This window comes from Seriola aureovittata, chromosome 19 (genome assembly GCF_021018895.1).
Source record: "Seriola aureovittata isolate HTS-2021-v1 ecotype China chromosome 19, ASM2101889v1, whole genome shotgun sequence".
Taxonomy (NCBI): domain Eukaryota; kingdom Metazoa; phylum Chordata; class Actinopteri; order Carangiformes; family Carangidae; genus Seriola; species Seriola aureovittata.
The window spans coordinates 14,170,127-14,196,932 of NC_079382.1; the positions used below are offsets into that span (position 1 = coordinate 14,170,127).

Genomic DNA, 26,806 nt, shown 5'->3' on the forward strand with positions numbered 1-26,806 from the left:
ATCCTAGATGGTTCTCCATCCTGTAAATGATACTCCCTCCCTCCTCCCTCCTCCACCTTCTCCACCTTTGGATAAAAACAGCCTCCTCCACATCTTCTTTGTTTCACCGAGGACTGCCTGCCGTGCAAGGTGCACGTCCAGATGCGCGTGCTCGTCCGTTCTGTGCAGGAATGCGCGTTCACAACTGACCATAACAAGATATATCTTTAATATCACTGCATGGATTTATGTTTCAGCTTCACTGTATCTTTTGAGTTTATATTTTAGGCCTATACTGTGATTTGTTAAGGGTGAGTGCGTTGCTCCCACTGCAGTTTATTCATTGCTAAAAAGATAAGTTTGAATATATAGAAGTGTATATTACACTCTTGCATTTGTGTTTTGTTTGTACACTATTTTTGAAATGAGTTCATTGATACACATTTAATCAGGCAGATTGGTGCAGCACACTCTCTCTCTCAAACTCACACACACACACACGTTTACAGCTGCAGTCTGGAGTCTGTACTATACAGGATTACAGGAGTTAGTCAGTCTACACATTCACACATTGTGTGATGGTTTTGTTTTCTTCACATCAAAGAGAATACCTGATGCAGCAGTTTGGTTCCTGCAGAGAACTGTAGAGTTAACTGCTCACTGGATGTACAGTTGTGTGAATGCACAAACACTGTCAGGCAGAGATATTAAAAAAAAAAAAAATCTTTGATATTATTTTCATTCAATTTCTGTATATTAAAATAAATAATTTTTAGCATGCATACTTATTTTGTGATTATTGATGATTGGGTAAAGTGTGGTATTTACTTTTTATCCCATGATGAACCCAATACACCGATGAAGACCTGCAAAGGTTTAAATCAGTAATTTACTTGAATGTCTCAATACAAAGCCATTTAACTAAGGCTTTTAGAATATATTTTGTAATAACTTTGTGTCTGTATGCAGGGTTTGCTTTTAGTTTTTTCATGATTTCAGCCCTTTTCCTTCAAGGGCACCAGTGTTTGTTTAGTGAGTGCATCAGCATAAGTAGCCATTAAGCACATGATTATTTTTCTGAACCTAACATACTGTTTGGATGTTTTAATATTTCTTTGTATAGTCCACAACACAGACTTTTATTTACTTTTTAAATAGGTATAAAATTGCACCTGCAGATTTGAGTAATAGGCTAATACTTATTTGATTATATTTGATTAGACATGTGTTGGTCTATGTGCGGAACAAAATAAGTGTTACATGTGTACCTTAATTACCTGGCTGCAGTATCTCTGGCATTTGGCCAAGTTACTGCGTACCAAGATAAGCCAGATTCTCCTTACATGCCCCTATTGAAGGCCATAATAAATGTTGCACAAGGCATCAATCATGCACGCAAGTGAGCAAACACACACACACACACACACACACACACACACACACACACACACACACACACAATTTATAATGTTGTGTCTGTTCTTCTTTCCAGGACAAATTCCAACCAACAACTCATAAGCTCTTCTAGGTTGGAGCCACGTAACATGAGGTTGGTATAGTACAATCCAGTGGCCTGAAAACCTGATTGAACAGCTGCATCAGGACAATGTCTGAAATCCATTCAAGTACTCAACATACTGGTATTGGCAACAGTGCTCTCTCAAAAACTTGATTTCATTCATGTTCACAGACTGTTTAACATCAAAGTTCTATAACCTTATAAATCTAAATCTAATGCACACTCCGGGCATTAAGGAACTTTTTGTACTGTACATTGTATCCAAACCTAAACATGAAGTAAAAGCAGGAAAGTGTCACAGCACAGGTATAATATTCCCGCACTCCCGTTTCAACTGATAGGACACTGAGAAAGGGACAAAAGGTGAACTGTTTTCCATCTTCCCTCTGTCAGCATGGGGTATCAGGACTGTTGTCCAGAGAGGATGGAGACTATGGCCACCCCTCTAAGCCAGCGTGAATCATCCAATTAAGACAATCACAAAGCATGTCGGCCATCTCTGTTTGTGTCTGATGTTTCCCCCAAACAGCGTAATGCTCAGATTGGATTAAGGGCCTCGGAATGGGGCGTGATTGATTTTTCTTTAATTGAGAGTTATGGTGGGATAGACTTGGGGCCTTTCCACCAAGTCAAGCACTTTTTAATGATACACATCATGTGCATGTAGCAGTGTGCGCACACACACACACGCACGCACGCACACGCGCACGCACACACACACACACACACACACGCGCGCACACACACGCAATGGAGCCATTTACTGTGCCTTAAATCTAATTAGATTATACATTTACTCAGGGGATTTTGCACTTGTTCTATAATACTGGCTACTTGGACTCTTGTTACAAACACTGTACCTTATGTAATGGTCTTGGTTAAGAATCTGTAGGAGGTGCTGCTTGCTGTTCTGACTGTAGTTCTCAGTGGGGGCTGCTCCAGGCTGGAGTGGTGCACTAGGATGACCTCATCCTTAGATGGACGCAATAACAAACCTTCTAGCAATTGGTTACCCTCTGCTGCCACCTACAGGCACACAGGATGGAGTTACACCACGGAGTAAAAAAAAAAAAGTCTGCCCTTCAAATATAAATGAAATTCAGATTATGAGAGTATTCTATATTTTCTCGAACAAAAGTCAAGGTTATCCTTTATCCTTTAATATATTTACAGCAGAGAACAACTGAGTGAGAATCATAGAAACCCACACTATAAAAATAAAATACTAGTGCACATGTTACAGCAAAGACAGTTTATCTTTAATTACCTGCAAACTGCACTGAATTCAAAACTATAGGAATCAACAAAGTGTATAATATAAAATATTTTGGCATACCTCCAGTCTCATTTCATAGAAAAATGCCTGCATGTTGAAAAAAAAAAAAAAGTAGAAAAGATTCTTTAGATGAAAAAACATACATTTCTTACATGTGCAAAAGCTGACGAAATGTGAAATAATTGTGACAAAAAAGTGAACGTTTTGGTTGAAGGACCTACTTTTTTAATCTATGACATTGGACACACCCACGTTACACTACTTCTTTAAAAGTCTAGATTCAAGAGTTCAAACCTTGCCTGTACTTCTGATAGAAACAAAGTACAGTGTTAGAAATAGCAACTGTAGTCAAACCATCCTGGTAAAGTGTGAGTCAAAATCAAGATCAGTTCTACTTGATTAAGAATCAATGCCAGGCTAGCAGCTACTGAGCTGAACATAGAGATGACTCATCCGTTCCCTGAATACAAAATTCTGGGCTCATTCATTAAAAACGTAGATTAACATCATGCATAACATTTTAAATTCACACCAGGTTTCACACAGTTTAGGTTTATTTTCAAACTGCACAGGCACTGGTGTAGCTCCATAACAACAGAAAGAGCTTGAGAACATTTTTCCCTTTCACCACTAGAGGGTGGTAGCCAACTACTGTGAAGGACACTTGGTCCCCTTTCTTTCCTTGAAAGAAGCACCTGTCAGGGTTTCACACATGCTGGAGAGCTTTTTGTACTATTTAAAATAAATAGTCCTGAAGGGGGAGAGAGGACACCTCTCAGAATAGGACCAAACAGTAAAAAGATATAACACACATGCATAAGATGAAGAGAAGTTCAATCCAATGGAAAACAGGTATCCAGTTTTACGTAGTTCTATATTTCCTATGGATACCAATTGAAGTAAACTGCCGCTTATTCCCTAAAACATTTAGCTTTGGTCGCCCAAAATAGACTTGATCTGTTCTGTTTCTGCTAAATAGGAGCTTTTGCTTATGCAGCGTCAGTATTTAGTGAGGTACTGAGTTGTCGGGAGGTATATAATTATCCTGGCAGTCAGAACTGGATGTTAGGTGTTTATGTGTTTATTGCTGTGACTGCGGTCTCCCTCCACCCAGTACGACTCGGTCTGCATCTCCATCAGTCTGGAGACGGTCCTCTGGAAGGCAAAGATCTCCTCCTCGGCAGTGAACAGAGTCAGTCGCTCTGCTGCCTCCTGAAAAAAAGGAGCCGACACCAGAGTTAGCAGCTAATGCACTCCGGTCTAATCTAAACTGAAATGAATAATATGCGCTGGAGAGGAAAGGTTCAGAGCATAAGGCTTTGGGTTCGAAAAGGCCAGAGCGGCAGATATGCGGGTGTGAACACTGCATTACTGAAAAAGCTGAAAAAGCTTTCAGTGAAACTTTCCGGAAAGCATAATATTGTAAAATCAAATAAAACTTCAAGTTGAGCGATTAAAAAAAAAACCAAAAAGTCACACCTGTGTTATGTGCAATGTAGTGAGAGTTAATAGGTATTTCAAAGTGGTTTGTAAACACAGCATTACATGAAATGCACATTGGACTTCATGTCCTTATATACATGTATCCTTATGAGGGGCTATGAGCTGAAAGAAGGAGAAATCAGTGATGTGATTTTCCAAAGCTCATGTATTTTTCGATTGTTGCTTTTCTTCGTTTTTGATATGAGATGATGGTGTTTTCCCTGCTGCTGCAGCAGATGTGATCTTACCCCGCTGAGGCCCAGGTCGTCCAGCAGCTGTCGGTCCCTCTCATCCTCCCCTCCAGAGTGGACAAACAGCCGGTCTAAAGGAGCCGCCGCCAGCAGCACCACTCTCACCTGGGACACCGAGTCGGGGGGAAGGAGACAAAGATCAGACACGGGAATGTCCAGTTTGTTTATGGAGGTAACTTATTACATTATTAACGATTAAGAGTGTATTTCCTGTGATCAATATTAACTGAGAGAAGTTCAACATTTGTTATTACAGTACTTGTAACTGGTCAATTTGAGGTGTTTTATTGCATTCCTGAGATGATGTGAATATTGACACAATAAAGAACTAAGGGAGAAAATAACAGCGCATAGGAAGTGAGATAGATATGAGATAGACACAGTGTTTGTTCAGTCTAAACATTCATATAGAAGTAAAAGAATATTTGTGTACTTTTTTTTCATGCTTTGAGTTGGTTAGTCCCGATGCTACAGCATACAGTTATATTTTAGACAATAATCTGCTTCAGACTTGGTGGCAGAAAATTTGTGTGAAGCCCTTTCCTGTTGCACACACCTTTTTAATGATGTTGTGTATTGTGTTGGTTAATTTAGGCATGTAATGGGAATGTAATATAAAAAATGAAGTGTAATGATGGTGATAAGATAAGTAAAGGCACAAATATAACTTCGAAATCAAGAGGTAATGAGTGATATGATGTATGCCTTTTTTCTTTTTTCAATCTATTGTTTATTAACAAGCCCATCCCCCGAGTGTCAGCTGGATAACCTTGTTGTCATAGAAGTTGTCTATGAGGGTGGTGAAACGTCTGGCCTTGTCCTTCAGTGTCAGCGTCAGCCTTGGAACGTGGCGGATAAATACAGTGTCAAAGAGCCGTGCCATCTCCAGGTAGTCACTGGCACCCAGAGGCTGGAAAACAACAACTGAGCAGGTTAGATACCAGAATAAAGTCAGACCTGAGCTTCTTACCTACAAGAAGCACATCACACTGCACAGAGTAAATAGGTCCAGTGGAGCGAATGCGCACAGCTGCTACATTAACACACTGGGACACAAGCACTGTGAACACTGCAGTCTCTACGCCTGGCCTGAAAAAATGCTAACTGTACAATGGCGGCACCATGTGCAAAAGGTTCAGGCTGATGTCATTTTAGTCCCTGTCCTTGGCCCTTTGCCAGTCAGGATGATTGCTCCCAAACATATGTCGAAAGAAGCCTTGAAGCTCAGATGCCTGCAAAAGCTCTCGGCTGTCCATCAAACTTGAGACGATACACACACTGCAGATTACTGTACCACACCGCTTTATCTGAGGCACAACGGGCTCAACTATTCACAAAATTGTCAATAGACTTGCTTTTTGACATTGAGCAGAAAATAGGATTGAGATGGAGGGAAGGTGATTCAGTTTGAGAGCAATGGCTTGGACAATAAGTACGCAGAGGAGGGAAGAAACAGAATGCAGAGGCAATAATAAGGCAGGGCAGGAGAATTGCTTTGAATTTGAGCAGTTTTGATTAGTCGTGAGTGGATTTTGTGTGTGTGGGTGTACTCTGTGTGTGTGTGTGTGTGTGTGTGTGTGTGTGTGTGTGTGTGTGTGTGTGTGTGTGTGTGTGTGTGTGCCAAAAGAGAATGAGGGCATCCTGGTTCTCAGGTGGTTTAAAATCCATACTTTCTAACTGGGATATCTGTGGTTTGAGTTCAGCCAGAGGCTTGTCCCCATGTTTCATGTCTCTCTATACTATCAAGCTGTTTAATAAAAGCAACATGCCAAAAAATTATCTTAAAAAAAAAAAAAAAGGGAGAAACTAGTACAGTAAAAGTGCTGTATCTGTGCTCCATTCCTGTAGTCCTAATCTTCTTTGGAAACACAGAAAAGTGACCTATGGCTAAAGATGATTATCTACAGCAATAAGTATTATCGTTAGGAATACATGATGTTATGCAGCTCTTTAAACAGCTGTTTTAATTACCTCATGCTGGCAATAAAGCAACACTAATTTGGATAAAACACTCACTCTGCCACACAGCTCTTCAAAAGTGCAGTCGGCGATGGAGCCACAGGTCTTTTCCAGAGTCACATCCCTGCCCAGCACTGTGAGCACCTGAGGACCTGTAACTATGGAAACACAAACACATATAATAATATTAGTGATCCTCAGTCATACCGTGCCACTGTAGTATCACATTGGATCATTACATTAAAAACAAATCTATCAAATTTGCGAAATTCAAGTGCAACTTAGACCTCATGCACACAGTCAGTCCGGTTGGACGTGACAGTAAATCAGATAACCACTCTTTAAAAACTTTGCTGAACACGTTGAACCATGAGGGTGATGGGCTACAACAGCAGAACACCACGTCGGGTTTCACTACTGCCAAGAACAGAGTCTGTGGCTGCAGTGGACACAGGACCAACAAAAGGTGACAGTTGAAGACTGGAAGAACGTAACCTGGTCTGGTAAACCTGGATGTCTGCTCAGCCACGCAGATGATAGAGTCAGAATTTGGTGTCAACAGCATGAATCAATGGACCCAACTTGCCTCATCCAGGCTGCTGCTGGTGGCGGCGTAATGGTGTGGGGAATGTTTTCTTGCCACACTTTGAGCAGTTTACCATCTTCTAATGGCTACTGCCGGCAAGATAATGCACCTTGTCACAAAACAAAAGCCGTCTCAAACTGGTTTCATGAACATGACAATGAGCTCAGTGAACTGCAGTGGCCTCCCCAGTCACCAGACCTGAATCCTGTAGAACAGGAGGTGGGCAGCATGAATGTGCAGGTGACAAATCTGCAGTTATATAAAACTTAACCTGGTGGCTGAAACAAAACCATAAACATTTTTTGAAACCTCCAAAACTGAATTTGAAATCTAAATGCAAGTTCACGCAACCTTTTAAGGCCCTGGTTTTAGTTTTACTTCTAAAGCTACATGATGAGTCATAATAAAATGATAAACAACCAAGCCTGGCAGTTTTTTTGCTCTTTTTGTTCTGGTGATATTCTATATTTTTCCTGATATCAACGAATCCCATAAAACCAATGCCTGATAAGGCTTACTCCATTGTGCCACATACATCCATTGCTGTCTAAAAACTATTAAAAACACATCACTGAGCCACACTGTTGTACTAGGTGACATTCTCCTTTATTACGGTGAACCACGGCAGCTGTAATTTATTTTAAATCAATCCCGCACACAAAATACTCATGGTGTCAAATACGTGTTAATCCACAGCTGAAAATAGTCTGCAATAAATGCTGTATTTACACCTGTGTGAGTAAAATTCATAAAACAAAGTGCTGATGTTTTAAAAAAAAAAAAGTATTATTTGAAATAAATAAATGAATAAAATGTATATTCATGGCCTGTTTTTTGTATCTTCAGTCGGAACGAAAGGGAACAGGGTCTGAGAACCACAGGAAGGGAAGGGAAGTCAGAAAATATGAGGAGACAGATGTAAGACATAATGTTGGTTCTGGTCGTTTCATGGGATTTGTTAATATCAAAAATAAAAAAATATCACATACCTTATCCTTCAATGTGGAAAATGTACTTTATTAGCTACTATTGGATGTTGCTATGTGTCTGCTGAACATGGTGCAAGTGTTATGATGCTGCATCAGATGATATGATTTACCGGGGACACATTGACACCTCTGAAGTCTCCTTATGTAACGAAGCACTTCTAAAAAGTGGACGCATGTCCCTGTAAGCTGGTATTTTCCTTACTGCTCTTTTGTCTTAAAGCCAGCTCCTCAAACAGTGCATCCATGAAGGCCTCCGCACCAGGCTCCCCAGTGCTGCACAAGAGACACACACACACACACACACACACACACACACACACACACACACACACACACACACACACACACACACACACACACACACACACACACACACACACACACACACACACACACACACACACACACAAGAAATAATAGGATATGAAATTAATAATGCTGAAGTGGCCACATCAAACGGTGGCTGCAAGAAGAGTGCAGGAGGAGGGGGTACTTAGCTTTTCACTCCATCAGTAAAAAACAGGATGTTAGGCTCTAAACACGAGCATTACCCTGTGAATGCACGTCAAAATTAGATTTTAAAGTGTGTGTGTTTGTGTCTGTGTGTATGCTTGTGTTTTAACTCCAGGTAAAAAGGGTGTGACGCGCTCTATTTACATACAGTGAAAAGACGAAAGCACTTGAAAGCTGCAATACAGCAATGAGCAACGGCAGTGTCATTCATGCTGCATTTGCCTGCGCGTGTGTGTGTGCGCGTGTCCTTAACATGTAATGATGGAAATAGAAAACTAGATTTTAAGATCCACCATTTTCTCATATTCTATTGATTCCTCTTTTATTCTTTTCATGGATCTCTCAAGGTAATGTAGGTCTTCATAAAACTCCAGGTCTGCTTCTGCTCGTTTATACATCTGTTTGCCTTTTCTTTCTGGCCTTAAAAAATAAATAAATAAATAAATAAAAAGAAGTAAAATCAAACTAGATGTTGTACACAAACATTTGCTGAGTGTGTTTGTGCACCTGCATGTGTGTGTGTATGTGAATGCTTGTGCATTATGTTGTGGGTGCAGGTTTATGTCAACTATTTACCAGATGCAAAACCTCTGAGCTGACTTGGGCTGCAAGCGGCAGCAGAATGGGCCCATATTTGCATGTGCGTGTGTGTGTGTGTGTGTGTGTGTGTGTGTGTCTTACAGGTAGTAGAGTTTCCCCGCTGCAACATTGTCCAGCGTCCTATAGTCAATCCCAGCGTCTAAGCAGATGGTTTGGCAGTACTCCTGTACACATGCACACACATGCACACAAAACGTAATGTTACAAATACATTCAAAGGCCAAATATTCATAGTGGGTCTGTCTGAGTTTCAGAGCAGTGCTGGATAGAATACTTCCATTTCATCCCCTCTGGATTTTTGATGTGATGAAAGAGGAAACTCCAAATTCACAACATGAAAATTCAAACACCGTATTTATCTAATTTAATTCAAATGATTTGTTAATTCATTAATCAACAGACATTAAGTGGCATTAAGTGATCCATCGTTTAAGTAATTTTTTTTTGTTGTTTTTTCTTTTTTTAGTTCTTTTTCTCACATTTACACTCCGTCTTACTATGGCTAATTCACTGGATGTGTGTGTGTGTGTGTGTGTGTGTGTGTGTGTGTGTGTGTGTGTGTGTGTGTGTGTGTGTGTGTGTGTGTGTGTATATATATATATATATAGCTTCTGTTGCACTGGTTAGATGCCAAACTACATTTCCTGAACTGATATTTACTGTGTGCAATGACAATACAGCTCATTGTCTTATGTGAGAGCAAACTGAATATCTTTGGATTCTGAACTGTTGAATTGTTAGCGTTAGTGAATGCTGAGCCGACATTATATCGATTTTTTTTTTTTTTTTAAATAGGTGGCAGTTTTCATTGGATTCTTGTATTTCAGTATTTTCTTTAGCCAAATCTGAGCAGCGTTGGTAGTGGCACACAGAAAGCGAACAAATATGAAACACAAATAGATACCAATGGAACAATTGTGAAGATAGTATCCGATTAGATGTCACCTTTGATGTTTACATTGTTGCTCCATTCATGACTGAATCCATGTGAAACTGCGTGTGAATACTTGAATTTTTATGTATGATATATTATTTGTGATTTGCTCTATGATATGCTCTGGTACGTGCCAACATTTTAAAATTGTGTTTGACTTTGTGACTTAGTCTGCTGCTCATCTGTCGTGAAATACGGACGGTAAGAACTTCGTCTCCCCGCTTACTCTCAGTATACATAATAAAATGGACAAAGAGCAACCACAGAGGGCAGTCGCCGTCTCAGTCTTCTCTGACAGGCTCTGGGATTTTGTGTCACTTCCTCATGGTTTATTGAGCTGATCTATTGTTCCTGTAGCTATTCAAAGTTCAAACTTTTCCAGATAGTGTAAAACGTCAACAGGATTCATGTCAGGGAGTACAGCACAAACTATAATCATCTCCACCATTCTATCAAAGAAAAGAAAGGAATTGCATATCATCCCATCCAAGCCATCGCCTGGCTGACTGAGTATTCAACGACAGCTCCAGTAAATTATGAAATCAGTGAATTTTCTGCCACTGGCCCTCTTAGGCTGCAGGATAATTAGTAATCATCACAAAGCAAGGGGACGGAAATACTCTATTCTTCTCTGCTGTCAACTTTTTATCTCTGTGTCCGCTCACACAAACGGGGTTCCCACTCTGAGCCAATTGGCTGAATCAGGCTTAATAACAACCTGACAAACTCGCCCTCCCCCACGCACAAAAGGGAGGTGTCATTTCATCAACCTACTGTGACCCCACCAACGGGTAAATAGTCCCTCCAAAAAGAAAAAAAAAAAAAAAAAAAAAAAAAAAAAAACTTGTCACTATCGCCGCCACATCATTAGAATCTCAGTTTGTCTTTTCTCCTGCCATCTTCTACTCCCTCCCTTTGTGAAGTGTCTCTACCGACGGTGAAGACTGCTGATGCGTTTCTTGACGGAGGAGCGAGGTACAAATAAGAGAGGGGAAAAGAAGGAGGAATGGAAACACAATCAGTGATGATGATTCCATTGGTTATTTATAATCAGATGAGGCTGGGGCCTTGCAGGTCATTACTTGATTATCCATCTTGAGGGGATTGTCAAGTTCTCACTCCTCCAAGATTTCATCCGCCCACACATTGTGGTCTTGTCCCCCCTCCTCCCCCTCCTGCCCATCCTCCCCCGCCCCGCCGCCACCACGCTCCTGTCTCAGACTCCAATAGTCAGTCTACTTTGCAGCATCAAGTCTTACCTCCCCGTCACCGTCCGTTTAGCTTATTCTGTTTAAAAAGGACTCTGATGTATGTTAGCGGAACTTAAATATCTACTGGCTTCACCGCTTTCGCCTGATTCTAGTGCTGAAAAGATTAGCCAATCAACTGATTAGTTGACTGATTAAAAGTTGAATCTTTTCATTTACTGATTAATCGCTTAACATATCTTTTCTATATCATTGTAAAGTGAACATCTTTGAGTTCTGGTCTGTTGGGGGGGCATTCTTCATGATTCTGCGACATTTTAAAGAATATGAAATCTATTCCATTAATCAGGAAAATTACGGAAGAGATTATTCATAATGAAGATGATCATCGGTTGCAGCTCTAGTCTGGTGGCACAGTCACTTATACTTCTCTGTGTTACTTTGTAAAGCGCTGGACACAACACACACTTACCTACATACTGTATGCTTAATGAACAAAACTACTCTTCATGGAGTACAGAGCTGAAGGGATTAGTCGCTGGACAGAAAAGTAATCGACACTTGTACTGATGATGGATTCATTGGTAAAATCATTTTTCAAGCAGCAGCACTAAACATGCTCTTGCTTTAGCGTCTCAGTTGCGAGGACTTGTTGCTTCTCTTCGTCTTATTGGACAGTGAACTGAATATCTTTGGGTTTTGGACTGTTGGTGGGACCAAACAAGGGATTTTTATGACATAATATTGGTCTTTTGAATGTTGATTTTGACAACCTTGATTTTTTAGTATTTTATGACATTTTATACTAAATAAATGATCGATTAATCAAGAATATAATTGGCAGATTAATAAATATTCAAAATAATTATTAGTTGCAGGTCACTGATAAGGTCAACCTGAGACAGATGTGTAAACTTTGGGGTTTCACTGCTGATTAATACTGGAATACTGTGATTTTACTAAAAGTCACTATGAAATGACTGCGCAAGGTGTTTCTATTAATATTTAGATGCTCAAACATTCAATTTGGATTTCTTCCTCATGTGGCAGCATCTCTGTGCTTCCACCATATTGTGTTCACTTCACTTCACTTTGTGTTTGAAGTTTTGTAGCCGTAAGAAGTTTTCTAACTCTCTAAATGCTCTCAGTCTCACAGTATCAATTTAACTTTGTGACGTAGTCTGAAGCTTCTGTCACTATAGACGTATTTATTGTTGAAACATTTAGAGGATCAATGAAGAATATTTAAAAAAAAATAAATAAATAATCTACAACAAATTCAAGAGTCGAGTGTCACCTATTAAACGCCAAAATGGTTTCTGAGCCATTGGAAAACGGGTGAATTTACATTTCAGTGAGGATTTCTCTTTTTATTTCATTGTAAGCTGAATATCTTTAGGTTTTGTTGTTCAAAGAAATTAATTGATTTGAGAAAATTACCTCAGACTCCAGAAGGTTGTGATGGATTTTTTCAATATATTTTATACATTATATGATATTTAAAAAAAAAAAAAAAAAAAAAAAAAAAAAAAACCCAAAAAACAGACATTTCAAATTGAAAAATAAATTGTTGGTTGTAGCCAGAAGTTTAGTATTATCACAAATCAGGGCTTAATATCTGCTATTTGTCCCAGTGGTGTGAAAAGCAGTCCCTAATTGTAGCTGACTGACAAGACAGAGAGATGACAGACATGAGAATCAGAGTCTCTATAGAAGAAAGTCATCCAAACACATGTAGCTCCAATCATGTCATTGTCCGAGCTGTCCACTGCTCTCTCTGGACAGCCGTTTAGCATAAAAACAGAGTGGCTTTTTTTTTTTTTTTTTGGTTGCTGCATCTACTCCCCTCTGCGCCCACTCCCTCTACGACATATCTTTCTCTATCCTTTACTCCTCAAAAAGTTGCTTTTGAGTTTTTCAAAGAGCGCGGTGCCATTGAGCTGCAACAAAAGCCAAGGATAGCTGACTATTGGGCCCTGATGAGGTCCACTCCCTCATTACCCGGCAGCAGAAAACATTTGATGCTTTTTTTGTTTGGCCTGGAGAATTGACCAGGCCTCAAAGAAATGCGGGGTGGGAAGGCTGAAAAAGAGACGAAGGGGGGAGAGACGGGGAGAGAGAGAGGGAGAAGGGGAGGAGGGGAGAGGTTGTCGTTCATTCAACCATGTGTGTCTTACAGCCTTGTGTGGAAGGACTGAAGAAAAGAGGGAGGGAGGGATAGAGGGGTCGAGAGAGAGACGGGGTAGAAAAGAGAGAAAGCTTAAAACACTGCCTTTATGCTGGCAAGTTCTGGACGACTCTTCTGACATCAAAGTGTTTTCACTAACTGGGGAGCTGCTGTGTGTGTGAGTGTGTGTGTGTGAGTGGGGGGGGGGTGTATGTGGTGATTTTATTCATTCTTGGGCAGTCGTGGGGGTGGGGGGTGGGGGGGTTCGTGACAATGTGAACACCCTAATTACACCTAATGATCTATTCCCTTAAAGTGTGACCGCCTTGGGCCAGCGATGGTTTGTTCTACGGGGTCGTTCTCACAACCTCCCCCTACCTCGGCTGCTCCTCTTGGGGAAACATCTTTTGAGTTGGAGGCCCCACCTTTCGTGATCCAGGACCCCACTGGACCCCCCACCCTCAACCCCTCTCGAGCTCTGTGGAGGCCCAAAACCCCCGAGCCGCGCCAAAACGGGGCGCAGGCTGTGCTTCCTGCACCTGGCCAACAGAGGCTCCACATGCTGGTGGTGGCAACACAGGGACACGAAACCGATGCCACACAGCTGAGAACAACACCCCGTCTTACTTATGAGACCGAAACCAGTTGACTAAACTCTTGCTTTCTTAACATTTTTTTTGTTCTTGTTTTAGTCTGCCATTTTGTTTTGGTTGCCTTGCCTAATGTGATCAACAATTAACCTACATTACTGAGGTATAAAACCTGTTAGTAACCCACCTCCACCTTCAGATTTACAAAGGAATACATACAGTACAGTATAATGTACCTGTGCGTGCGCATGCAAGCTTGATTAGCCTGCACACATCTCGCAGAAAAACAGGAAAAAAAAAATCAGTTAGGAAGCAGGAAATAAAAAAATCAAGGTAACTGGATCAATCAAAAATTAGACAATATATAGAGAACGAGTTCCTCATGTTGAAAAGGAGAAAAATTGATTTGTCCTTTATCAATCTTTTTTTTTTTTTTTTTTTAGAGGCAAGAGACAGATATGAAAGAAGTGAGGTACGCGGTGAGTGGCACTGCCCTGCCATTGAATGCTCTGGAAGACAATGACAGTCATCAAATATCAGCATCCGCTTGATTTGAACTGGCAGGCAGCCAGCTCTTCACAGGCAGTCCTTCTCACCAAGGTCTCCACTGGAGGACCACGTCCCTCTCGTTGCACAATTTTTCCATTCTCCATCATTCTGTTTTTTATTTATATTTTCCTTTTTCTGTAATCACCAACTGCACCACAAACTGTAATTATTAATGGTGACACACACACACAAAAAAGAGCATATTAAAAGATGGGTTAAAAACAGCAGGAAACCCAGAGATACTCAGTTGCTTCAGGGTTGTTGTTGTGTCCCCCCCCCCCCCGTGCAGCACTGTGCGCAACTGCAATCGAACAGGCGGAGGGAAAATAAAGTCAGTATTCTGCTACTACAATGCAGAGACCTGACCTTGGGTGAGTAAAGCCAGTGAGCAGAGCAGGATAGTGATAGAATAAAGAGCGGGGTAGAGGTGCAGAGAGAGGATGGCCGATGAAAAGTGAAGTGGAGAGGGAGGACAGTTTGTGAGAGAGGAAGAGTGTCTTAGTTACAATACTGGCAGTGTCCATTAAAAAAAAGCCTTTAAACCTTGTATTTTACAGAATGCTGAGCTTTGCTATGGCTACAACTAAAAAGAGGCCTAAACAACTGAATAGATCCACAGATGGAGTCCACAGAGACGCTAAAAAGAACAAGAAATTACAAATGACTGAGTGAATGAAAGCAGTCAGGGACTTTAAGATTCAGTGAAGTTGTATGATTTCCATGCCTGACAAGTACTTCTACTTAAAAATGTGTGCTTGATCTCATTCCTTATTTTTAAGATTAGGAAACTGGATTATTTGGGGCGCTGTGGAAAAAGGGGTCCCAACTAATCAGAAGTCAACAGTTAAATAAAGACCTCAACCCAGGCGGACGGAGGCGGTGGATTAACCTCTACCACTCTGGCTCAGGTGATAGGGAGGAGAGGTCAGAGGCTATTTTTACTTTCTAACACCCTCATTCATTCGCTATAGAAACACACTCAGGCCGCGCACATACAAGAGTGTGAGCTGCGTCGGGAAGAAGGACCCGCATCGCTGGTCCCTGCAAGCATTAATTCAATCTATTAAGGGTCAGCTAGTTAACAGCGTGACCCCGCTAAAACACGCTTTAACTTTACAGAACAGGCTGCTATAGAGAAGCCATTGCACCCCCCCCCCACAAAAAAAAAAAAAAAAACCCGACCCCCAAAACCAGATGGCCTCACAAAGGGGAACATGGGACCCTGAAAGAGAGGAGGTAGTGCAGGGCAGAGAGGGACAACAGGCATTCAGGACCTTGATGAGGGTGGATTAGAGAGGGCAAGGGTGCTGCTGGGAGAGTAGGTGGGGAGCAGGGTGACTCCAAGGCCTGGAGCCTAAAGGAGTTTTATAAATCGAAAACAACTGGACTAGGTTATTTGTCTGTGAAGACGTTTCACCTCTCATCCAAGAGGCTTCATCAGTTCGTGTACGCATCTGACCAGGCTAGGACTGGTCCTGAAAAAAGAGTCCTAGCCTGGTCAGATGCGTACACGAACTGATGAAGCCTCTTGGATGAGAGGTGAAACGTCTTCACAGACAAATAACCTAGTCCAGTTGTTTTCGATTTATAAAACTCCTTTAGGATACTATGACCTGGACAAATGAGAATATACACAGGCCCAAGGCCTGGAGCGTTTACATTTGTGTCCTTGCCTCTGTGTGTGTGTGTGTGTGTGTGTGTGTGTGTGTGTGTGTGTGTGTGTGTGTGTGTGTGTGTGTGGAGCTCTGGTGACCCTGAAACTGTCTGTGGCCTGGGCCCTGCAGATCAACCATATTGCTCCTGTTCAAGCACTCGAGCTGGAATTTCCTGGATTTTTTTTTTTTTTCTCATGTCATACTTAACAGTAATCACAATGAGGTTTGTGATGTAACAGACAACAGGTACATGTAATGGGATCATAATAATCTTGCACCAACATATCTAAAGCCTGACCAATCGTGGAGTTCTGAGGCCAATCAGGCTAGTTATGATGTGTAGGGGGGCGAAAAGGAAAACACCACAACAGTATAGTATAGTTTTAAATCTGGTTTACAAAAGTGTAATGAGAAAAATATTACTCTTAACACATGTACCAAAATGGGCTCAGATGTGATGCTATGTTAACAGAATTTATGTGCAGATTATTGTAAACTACTGAGTCCGTTGGACAATCTGTGTTATAATGACGCTATAATGACACTGAGTGCTTCTAAACCAGTATATCAAAATCTAAATATATGGTTGAGTCTCAAAACATTGTGCTAACTTGGTGTTAATACAGGTGTTTAATAAAAGTAAGACAGACATATTTAAATTTGAATCTATAATAAATGATAATATAAAAACTGTTTTCTTCCACTAAGCCATAAAATTCAAGTAGCACCATGAATGGTGATTTGGTGGAGAGCATTTATCTGCTACTTTATACTGGTTGAGAGTGTGACTCAGCCAGACCTTCTTTTTTTTTTTACACATCTGTGTGCAGGAAATCACTATTAAGGTAAGCATGGTCAACCAAGGTCAATAAGGCAACTTCTCTAATATCAGTAGGTTAGAAAATGTTGACAATCACTCAATCATTTTGATTATATGAAGGTGAGAAGTTGCACGGTTTATAGTGGAGTACTTTACCTGAAGCTTACTCTTCTTCACATCCACCAGATCATAAATGCATGTGACTAGTATTTGAGGAGTGGGCATGATGAGTGGCACTATGGTTATAATGTAATTTGTTTCTTTTACTTGTTGTTTCCCATTACTGTAAATCAGTTTTTTCTCTCTCATGAATGGTGAAAAGGAATCAGTTTTGCATTTATGGCATAATATGCTGCAGTGGGATACTGCTCGTCAGTACTATTTAGACTAAATACCAATAAAAGGTGCAAGAATGCTACCATCATCTGTTGCAAAATGCATGACAACAAATTATTATGCAATTATTTATGATCATGATCACTCCAAACACATCAATGATCATCTGAGATGCAGGGAGGATAATGGTTCTACCTGCTTAAATTGCAAAGTAGATTTTTTGCTGGAAATGCTAACTGCTGCAGCGCTCCTCTCTCCCTCCCCACACTCACCCCCTTTACTTTTGAAATGCAAGCAGTCTGGGTCAGTCACTCAGCCCGTCCGCCCACCTCCCATTCACATTACCTGTGCTCACTCACGCTCTTTCCATATCTCCCTACCTTCCTCTCACTCTCTCTCTCTCTCGCTCTCTGTGGGTCTTTCAGCGTGCCCTGGTATGATCAAAGACAGCTTTGTGACACTTTGCGAGGCATCCAGGAAGCAGAAAACATCAAACCACTAAAGAGCAACTTGCAAAAAGACAGACACAGAGGGACAGAGGCGCACATGCAAGTGTGTGCGTGTATGTGTGTGTGATAAACAAATGAATAAATTAACAAGACAAGAGAGAGGGATGACTCTACCTTCAGCACGTCGATGAAAGGTAGGAAGGTGTCCCTCTGAAGTCCGTTTTTGTACAGATCTGAAAGAGGAGGGGAGGGCCTGTATTAGAGCTGCTGTTTAGCCTCCTAATAATGTCATTCCCTCGCCACAGATTGGCAGATAAAGTGGCTATTGATGAACTGAAGGATGGGTGGGGAGGTACGACAAAAGGACTGGGACCAGGGGAGAAAAATGGATTTCTCTACCGGCAGCGGCAGCAACATAAAATTCATTACATTCCCAAACAATGGTGGCGAGAGAAAGGACTGTCGCCTTTTCAGCGTGGACAATGTCCACAGCAGCTCGCTGAATAGAGGTTTCAATTAGCTCGGCTGGAACAAATTACATCTGAAGTAGCATCCCTGATAGACAGATAAAACAGATACGGATTCACACACAAAAACAGACAAAGACACACACACACACACACACACACACCACACACACACACACACACACACTGATGTTTAAGCTCTCTCCAGCTTGCAAACAAGTGGTCGGTGGTTGTTGTTGATGTTTGGGCTTATACTTACTACAGTAGGACCTGACATACAAATAACACTCGCTTGATAACTCCTACATTGTAATGAACTGTGTGGGAGACATGAGTATTAAAGAAAGAGTCCAAACATTTTTGGATACTGGATGCATTTGCTTCCCTGCTGAGAGATGAGAATGAGATGAGAAGATCAATTCAACTGTTGTGTCTGTACAGTAAATATGAAGCTACAACTTGCAGCTGGTTAGCTTAGCTTAGCATAGCATTAAGACTGGAAACATAGTGAAAACTTGCAAATGGCTCCTTTACGACAGGCAAAAGGTTGAAAAGTGAGCTGAATCGTACATGGAGCCAGCAAGAGGTTCATTTTTATGATTATTTCCCATGACACTGTGCATTTAATTACTACATAGTGACGCAACCAATGACGCTGTCAGTGAAAATTATTATTCATTTCAGGTAATCAAAATAGGCTCAGTCCATTAATATAAAGTGCATGTGAGATCCAGTGTACTGAAAGTGTTCCACTCCAAAAACACACCATGTTTCCCTCACACTAACCCTCCTCATTAAATTCTATCAGTATATAAAAACAATAAAACACTACTTTAGCTGTTCTAGCAAAGGGGTTTTTTGATACCAGCATCTCCACATCAATAAAAGATGGAAAATGTATGCCTTTCATGTCCAGTTGTCTCTTATGGCTTTCAGTGTTCCATTAACCATGTAATTAATACCAAGTAGGCTCTCTATCAAGTTTGCATGGTTTGGTGCTTTGTTCTTAATAGCTAGTAAATATCAGAGACGCGTGTCTTTGTCTACGAGAGCCACCTTGCTGCCATCCACTTCGTACCCACTCAAGGTTTTGACACATCAAGATCTTCCTCGCCAAAAATAAAAAAAAACGACATCAGATGGCGCATCATGCATTTATCTCCACCTTGATCACCGTCTTGCTCATTCTTTCTCCAGCCTTACTCACCTGGCAGTAAATGCAACATCAAAGCCTGTTTAAAGGTTGTGTCATGTCTCTAAAAAGGTGGGAGCTGTATCAAATGTTCCTTGCCTCTTTCTTCTGGTTAATTGCTGAAAAATGGGAAGTAGTTGGTATGGTCTTGTAGAGCTCAAATGATTCTTGCTGGAGCCAAGCACTTCTGGATAAAAGTATTTGTCAGTGATGCAGATGTATGTAAAGTAACTGTCAAATGTGTTGATGTTACTTTGGCGCAGGTGGAGGAGAAGCAGTTCAGGGAGTATTACTTTCAGCTGCAGGCAGAGTATGGACTGTTTGCTGGATAGTTAGGTAGACCTGCAGGGCTAAGGCATTGTTTGACAGTAGTTTACTGTTAAGGCTTTTGCTCTGTCAGTCCCTCTGAGCTGAGCTTTTTATAAACCCAGAATTCCTTGCACTCTTGCATGCTTGCAATAAGTCGTAAAAGCTAACAAGTTAGCAGTTACCCTGAAACCGAGGTGCAGACTGTTGCAAAAACTCCTTTCCAACATACCATGCTTTATTCCCCAAGTGTCTCCAAAAGTACTGTGATTTAATTAAGTCAAATGATTAACTGATGGACTGTAAATCAAGAAACTGGAAACGACCTCATGACTAAGGCAAGATGGCCGAAGACATTTGGGGAAAACAGCATGGTGTGCTGGAGAGGCGTTAAGCAAAGTGCATCCTGTAATTTTGATGAAGTTAGTAGTTAAAAAGTTGGAAGTTAAAAGGATTTTCTACTTTCAACAAGCCTATCATTTCTGAGTCAGTGCAGCATCTCAAAAAACTTGCTAGTATAAAAACGCCGTCGGCTCAACCTCTCAATCTGGCACAAAAAATCTGGCTGAAGAAAATGAAGTAGCAGAGTACTCTTGTGCAAGGCACTTGATTGCGTTGATAAGACTGGAAAAATCGCTATATAAATGCAGTCCATTTATCATTTATTTCTAATGTGGGTAGGCCGTAACTCAGAGCAGGCTAAGTAAATCTTGCGGCTCTGATGCCCGTCATTCCTTTTCTTATAAAAAGGTTCTTTCTCTTACTCTCTCCACTTACTAATGGTCGTTTTAGGATGTGTGTTCCTTTTCTGCAAGAGAGGGTCACTTATGATGCTACCTGTGATTATTCAGTGCAATAAGCATTATCCGAGTAACAGTTTAACGTAACAGTTTTTGGAAGTAATGTATTTTCACTTTTGGGGACAATGGTTCAAAACTACCCCAGTAGTAGCAGTAAGAGTAAGTATTATCCAATACTCTATATGTTGTTGCTACTATTAATGTTGTAGTAGTTAACGTGTTTCTGAGATGGTCCTTTACTTTTACTGCTAATTATTTATGAATCAGAGACTACAGGATTGGTCTGTAACTTCATTTACATTAGTAAACCTTTAAATGATTTCTGAAGATGTATTTCACATTAGACTCTTTGTATACATGGACTTGCAAAAAGAGCAGAAAATTACTGAGCTGTGTGATTAGTAACAAAAATAGAGATGATAAACAATGGCTGAAAGCAAATAAAAAGTACAATACTGTTGTTCTCAGACACTGGTCGTCGTACCATCAGGGGGTCTGTTGGAAGTGGCCACCACCACCACTCCGGTCTTGAACAGCGTCTCGAAGAGCTGCTTCAGGATCATGGCATCAGCGATGTCCGTCACCTGACAGAAGGGAACCAGAGAAGAAGAGGAGGCACATTCATGTACTGTATAATTTACCTTTTCTTGCCACACCACATGCCCGTGTGTGTGTGTGTGTGTGTGTGTGTCTGAGGTCAAACCATGCTATTAACACTCCATGTTGATTAGTGTCATTCAGGTGTGCTCATTCAATCCTTTGTGTCTGGTCATGGCCATTCAACTCTTGCACACATCCACTCGCACATACACACACACACACACACACACACACACACCTAAACCACTTGAACTGACTGCAAATGGTCACGAAGCGGCTTTCTGCGGAGTACAAGTAGCTGAGGCAAAGCAGCGGACCCAAGCTAATCAACTGAGCAGACGTGAGAATGACCTGAACGCAAGCGAGGAAACAAGAAGAAAAGAATAATGAAAACGGAGAAATGTGAATCCAGTCTCGGGTTATGATGGCAGACAAAGCTTCTATCTGAGATGGCCATATAAAAAGGCATATAAAAAGGTTTGTGTGTGTGTGTGTTGTAGACACAAGGCTTCACCAGGTTATAATACATTAATCCAATTCAACTGCGTTTTTCATCTACATCATTTCCACAAGTCCGCAATAAACAACGGTCAATGACAGCACTGAAGCAAGGACGTTTATGAGTCGCCGGCTGTTACATGAAGAGCTCTGACCTTTCTATTAGTAATCCAGTGCTCTCACTTTTGTTCTTATTCTCTCATCTCTCTCTCTTTCACCTCTGTTGTTCTTTTGAGCATCCATGAAGGGAGAAATCATGTTACCATGTGACTCACACTTGTCAAAGAAGCATGTATATAACACGGCTGATTAGGCACGACGGCTGACTGATATGCAACGGGCCAACTGTAAAAGAAAAATGAATTCACTTCAAGTTTCTCCATGCTCAACGTCATCAGCTTCATGCTAATTCTCCTTTATATTCAACACATTAACAGTTCTTCCAATATGACAAACAAATCAACTAAAAACAAATGACCTTCCTTTGCAAAATTACAGCTGTAAAGATAGTGCCTAATGTGGTGAGGAAACATTACGTCCCAGTAACACTGCTGAAGATTAAACTACTGACATTTTAGGTAAACTGAGAGAAAGAAAACTAGTTGCTTTTCTACCATTTAGAGAAATGACAGTATGAAACCCTTTAAGAATTAGGATGTGTTGAATAAAAAGGACAATTTTTTAGTCATGTCTCTGTCCCGCCCTCTCCTCTTACTCCCTCTTACCTACTTTTCTGCATATAACAGGCACTTCTGATAGCCATACCCACAGCATATGCCTCCTTTCATAGTGTGGAGAGTCTTCTGCTTTTGCATATTAGCCCCACTGCCCTTGCCAATACTTGATTAACATTTGTGTTAAAGCCTTGATTTCACTAAGGAGAGGTGGCTAAGGGCATCAAATTAGTGTGTGTGTACTTGTGGTTGTGTAAGAGATTGTGTGCGTGTGCACGTAATGAGAATCAACAGAAAGCCAAGGCTCTGTGTCTCTCTGAAGGGGCCCCTATTTCCTCCAACCGCAGGATTTTATTTTCATTTCAAAAGAATCATTTAAAAATGACCTTTTATACAACCTGGATTTGTTTATTCATGTGCCCTCAACATGGGCATAGTATGAGGGGCAATATTGATTGCTGAATGAGTAGGGGGAGAGGGAAAGAGAATGGGTACCCACAGAATGAGAAAGGTGGAGGGGACCGATGTAGCACTTGTGGAACACAAAAATAATGGTGCAATCTCCGTCAGCCAATGCTGATATTTAAATGAGCATCCAATTACTCAAGCGGCTGTCAGTTTACAGCAAGGCACACGGGTGCCAAATTAAACCTCTTTTGATGTTACACCTCTTTATGTACACAACCTATGAGCAATTTCACAGAGGCTGCACAGTGACTGAGGCCCTGAGACAATGATGCTCAAGCGCTTTCTTCTCACTCTTCCTCCTCCTTTCTCGCTCTCTTCCCATCTTTCCATCTCGGACCTCTCAATGGCGAGTATTCATTAGGGGAGCCGGGTGGGGGCCGGAAAAGGAGGGAGGGGGGCTACAAATTACTGATAATGGCACGGCGCTAATGAAGAGAATGGAGAAATGTCATTAGCATTTAAGAGGATAAGATCCATCTGACCCACCGCCGCCAGTCGCTTTCTAGCTCCACTCACTTAAGGAAGCAGAAGAGTGCGACTGATACCCAGAGCCTCATTTGCATGGCTGAGTGGAGGAGGATGCTGATTGGTATAGACCGCACCCCACCACCAACCCAACCATCCACCCCCAACTCTCCCAACCTTGCAACCTCTTGTTTATGCATCACAAACAACGCGCACATGTCTGCTTGTTTCCCCTCCATTCACCGGTAGCAACAGTCGACAAGCGAAAACAGCAAAGCTGGCGACAGCAAACAAAACAAATCAATGAGAATGCACAAACAGCGCCGCAGTTTAAAATGTGAAAGACGGGTGGATGAAAGGAGCGGCTCTTGATCCTCGCAGATGCACAGAGAGTGATTAGAGAGAGCAACCGCACCTTCTGTGACCTTTGACCTGCCGGCATTAACTGTAATGATATCAGTAAGAGGAACAACATTGTGCTGCTAATAGATGTGTTTGGCTGCTAATGATAAAGACAGGAGCACATGTCTGTCTCTGTGCCAGTGAATGAATGATTACCTTAAAGAGAATAGAGAGAGATTCAGTAGTGGCTCTCTCTTCTGACACCAAATGTTAAAATAATGAGAAGTCTGCAGCACTAATGGCAGACGGTGCCTTTTAGTTGTGTATATCGAGTGGACAAGAACTAGAAATGACTTGGTTGTAAATGTTTGGGAGACAACCAACCATGTGAGTGTATGAACAAGCAACAGGAGATCATAGATTCAACTGACGGCTGCAGGTTTAAGGTATTCACAGTGAAAATGTTACACCTTGATACATGTGAGATTACACAATTCTACTTCTTCTGTGCCAGTAAATTACCTCTTTACTACATACTACTGCAGAAAGAGAATGTCGAGGAAGTCATTGTACAATTGTACTATGTTCAAAAAGGCCACTAGGTGTCCCCAGTCCTGTTTTTGTGGGGACATCATGATCAGAAGCATCCAGTTGTCCAGACAGGGAAGACGCCGGCTGGTACTGAACGCTAATAAGGAATGAAGTTTAAGCACAAAATACTGCACTCAGAGTGCAACTTTTCAAAAATGATCTTTGGCCTTATTAACAAAGAAGGGACACAAAATAAAGTTACTACTATCGAATTAACCCTTTGTTTCCTTCCTCATCACTGTTGTGTGAGTTTGTGTGTAAATGTGTGCCAAAGTCTCATGTCCAGGAGCTTTTTTCTAACAATGGGCCTTCGTTTGTGTTGGATCCTAATATGCAGTATGGTATATTTCTCGCCTTGCTATAACAGCTGTATAAATACTGTATGCATGTAAATACCAGCATTTTTATACAAATCTACTGTAGAATAATTTTGAACTTACTGAGTTAGCACATACTGAAAGATATCATGAGCATGGTGCAACATGCTGACATTTTAAGCATGGTCATTTGAGAGAATTTTTTTCTATATGCTAACTTGTTTAAACTTTAAAATCCCTTCAAAAATAGGCACAATTATTTATATTGTATCCATTATGCCCCCCAAAGTCTTATTTCCATTAAATCTTTAGTGCATTTTAAAGTTTGTATTGGTATTTATCTAATTCTCCCACCTAACAGATGTTTCTTTGCAATGAAATACCTAAACATCAGGATACCCTTGTTATCTGGAATTGTACTATCAATATATTTACTCTTGTAACTTATTATTTAGCACTAGTTTCAGAGGACCACTGTGTCAAGAAAACATATGCAGTTGATATAAAGAACACATAACTCAGAATTTGTATTGTCTTGTAATGTTCAAGCAGACTTTAAGAACTGACAAACATACACACAAACAGTGCCTGTAGCACACTCGCTCACCTGAAACTCATCAAAACACAAGAGGCAGGTTTCATTGCTGATCTCCATGGCAACCGGTGATATGGGGTCATAGGTGAACATATTCCCTAGACTTCGTTTTGGCAGGCTTTGTTTCCTCCGATGGATCCCTTTAAGCAGCACACAAACGTCAGGCACGTCTTAAAGCACACCTGCATCGGCAACCCCAAACCCACTGACAATACTGAATAAAGCAGTAATTTCACCTGTATGCATAATGGTAGACAATTAGCAAGAGGGCTTCAGGACAAACAGAGAGATAAATATAGGATCTCTAGTGTGTGAGGAGTCAGAAAACTTCCCTGAAGTCACAATAGCCAGCCTTCAATAGTTAGTGAAGTGGAGTGGGAGGAAAATACTAACTTCTGTGGATGTCCAACATGAAGCCATTGAAGTGAACTCTTTTTTTATGGGTGTTTTCCACACGGGAGTAAAACAAATCCATAAGCATGGTCTTCCCTGTGCCTGAAAGGGAGAGACGATGAGAAAAAAAAAAAAAAAAAAAAAAAAAAAAAGAAAGACATGTTTCCATCTTATATCCTGATCTCGGACATCTTTTAACAGGTTTAGCACCACAGAAAAAGCCATATTGATGGATAAAATACATTTTCTATATGTGATCTTACCAACATTTCCGTAGATATAGAAGCCCTTGGGTGGTCGTGGAGCAGGTACTTCCTTCAGCAGGAAAAGAGGAAAAATGAGGAAAAGACTGTTGTGTACTTGTTTTATATTAAATCTTTTAACAGCTGCTTGTCATCAGAAACAATAATACATAACAGTTAACCACAAATCACTAGGGTTATCCAACTTTAATGCATAGATTAATTCCTCATTAAAAGCACAAAACACTATAGTTGGTGACCTAAATAAACTGCGTTATATTCATTACCATATAAGACTGAATCATCGTTTAATAAACAAAGTATGCTGAGGCATTAAGCCACCACTACAGTGTGAGGTTTCACATTCTCCAGACTAGCCCACTGCAGGGGAGGAAGACAAAGGGGATCTAATCAACAAGACAAGCCAGGGTTCCCACGAAAGAAAAGCATCATCAGAGGAACAATGGGGGGATTTGTCAGACAAAACGGAGAGGACTGGATGAGGCTCCATACAAGATGGAGTGGACTTGTCTGTGCAGCCTGTTTAGCGCTGCTAATTGTGATACGGTACTGTTGCATTGAGGTGCTGCTGGAAGTCATTGTGCTGCCTGCCTCCTATCATCAAAAGATCCCTGCTTCAAAAAAAAAAAAAAAAAAAAACGTCTTCTGTGTGACCGAGCTGAGAATATTGAGTAAAGCCAAATATCTCCAAAGAGGGCCCAAGCTATGTGAACCCATGTGTCGTCAGTTTAATTATGACATGTAATGATAACTTGAGGCATATTTGTATCGAGCAGGACAAGTTACCGATGTTTTACATTTGGTTTAATAACTGTGGTTGATGATCGTCCATGTCTGTAACTGGGCGATGCCAAATAGCTTTGGAATCGACTCGGCACTAAAGAGAAAGGATTGTCCTCTCAAAATTTAATTTGGTAACTATTTCATGGGGACGGTACTCAGTGTCCACTGCACTTGGTGTCCACCGCACAAG

The 26,806-nt window shown here is 41.0% G+C and overlaps 1 protein-coding gene across 2 annotated transcripts in view; it reads right to left on the reverse strand.

Moving 5' to 3' along the window:
- Positions 1-2,482: 2,482 nt before the first annotated feature.
- The window catches only part of afg1lb (AFG1 like ATPase b), a 28,024-nt gene continuing 3,700 nt past the window's right edge, over positions 2,483-26,806 (reverse strand). The window contains exons 3-14 of one of the 2 annotated variants that reach the window (XM_056363399.1): positions 25,834-25,885; positions 25,571-25,672; positions 25,190-25,317; positions 21,112-21,211; positions 18,037-18,095; positions 17,794-17,844; positions 9,236-9,318; positions 8,244-8,314; positions 6,524-6,624; positions 5,277-5,417; positions 4,505-4,612; positions 2,483-3,986 (exon numbers count right to left, since the gene is read on the reverse strand). In XM_056363399.1, coding sequence (XP_056219374.1) covers positions 3,840-3,986; positions 4,505-4,612; positions 5,277-5,417; positions 6,524-6,624; positions 8,244-8,314; positions 9,236-9,318; positions 17,794-17,844; positions 18,037-18,095; positions 21,112-21,211; positions 25,190-25,317; positions 25,571-25,672; positions 25,834-25,885 — 1,143 coding nt within the window. In that variant the 3' untranslated portion in view covers positions 2,483-3,839. The remainder of the gene's footprint in view (positions 3,987-4,504; positions 4,613-5,276; positions 5,418-6,523; positions 6,625-8,243; positions 8,315-9,235; positions 9,319-17,793; positions 17,845-18,036; positions 18,096-21,111; positions 21,212-25,189; positions 25,318-25,570; positions 25,673-25,833; positions 25,886-26,806) is intronic. The other variant, XM_056363400.1, reaches the window with a different exon arrangement.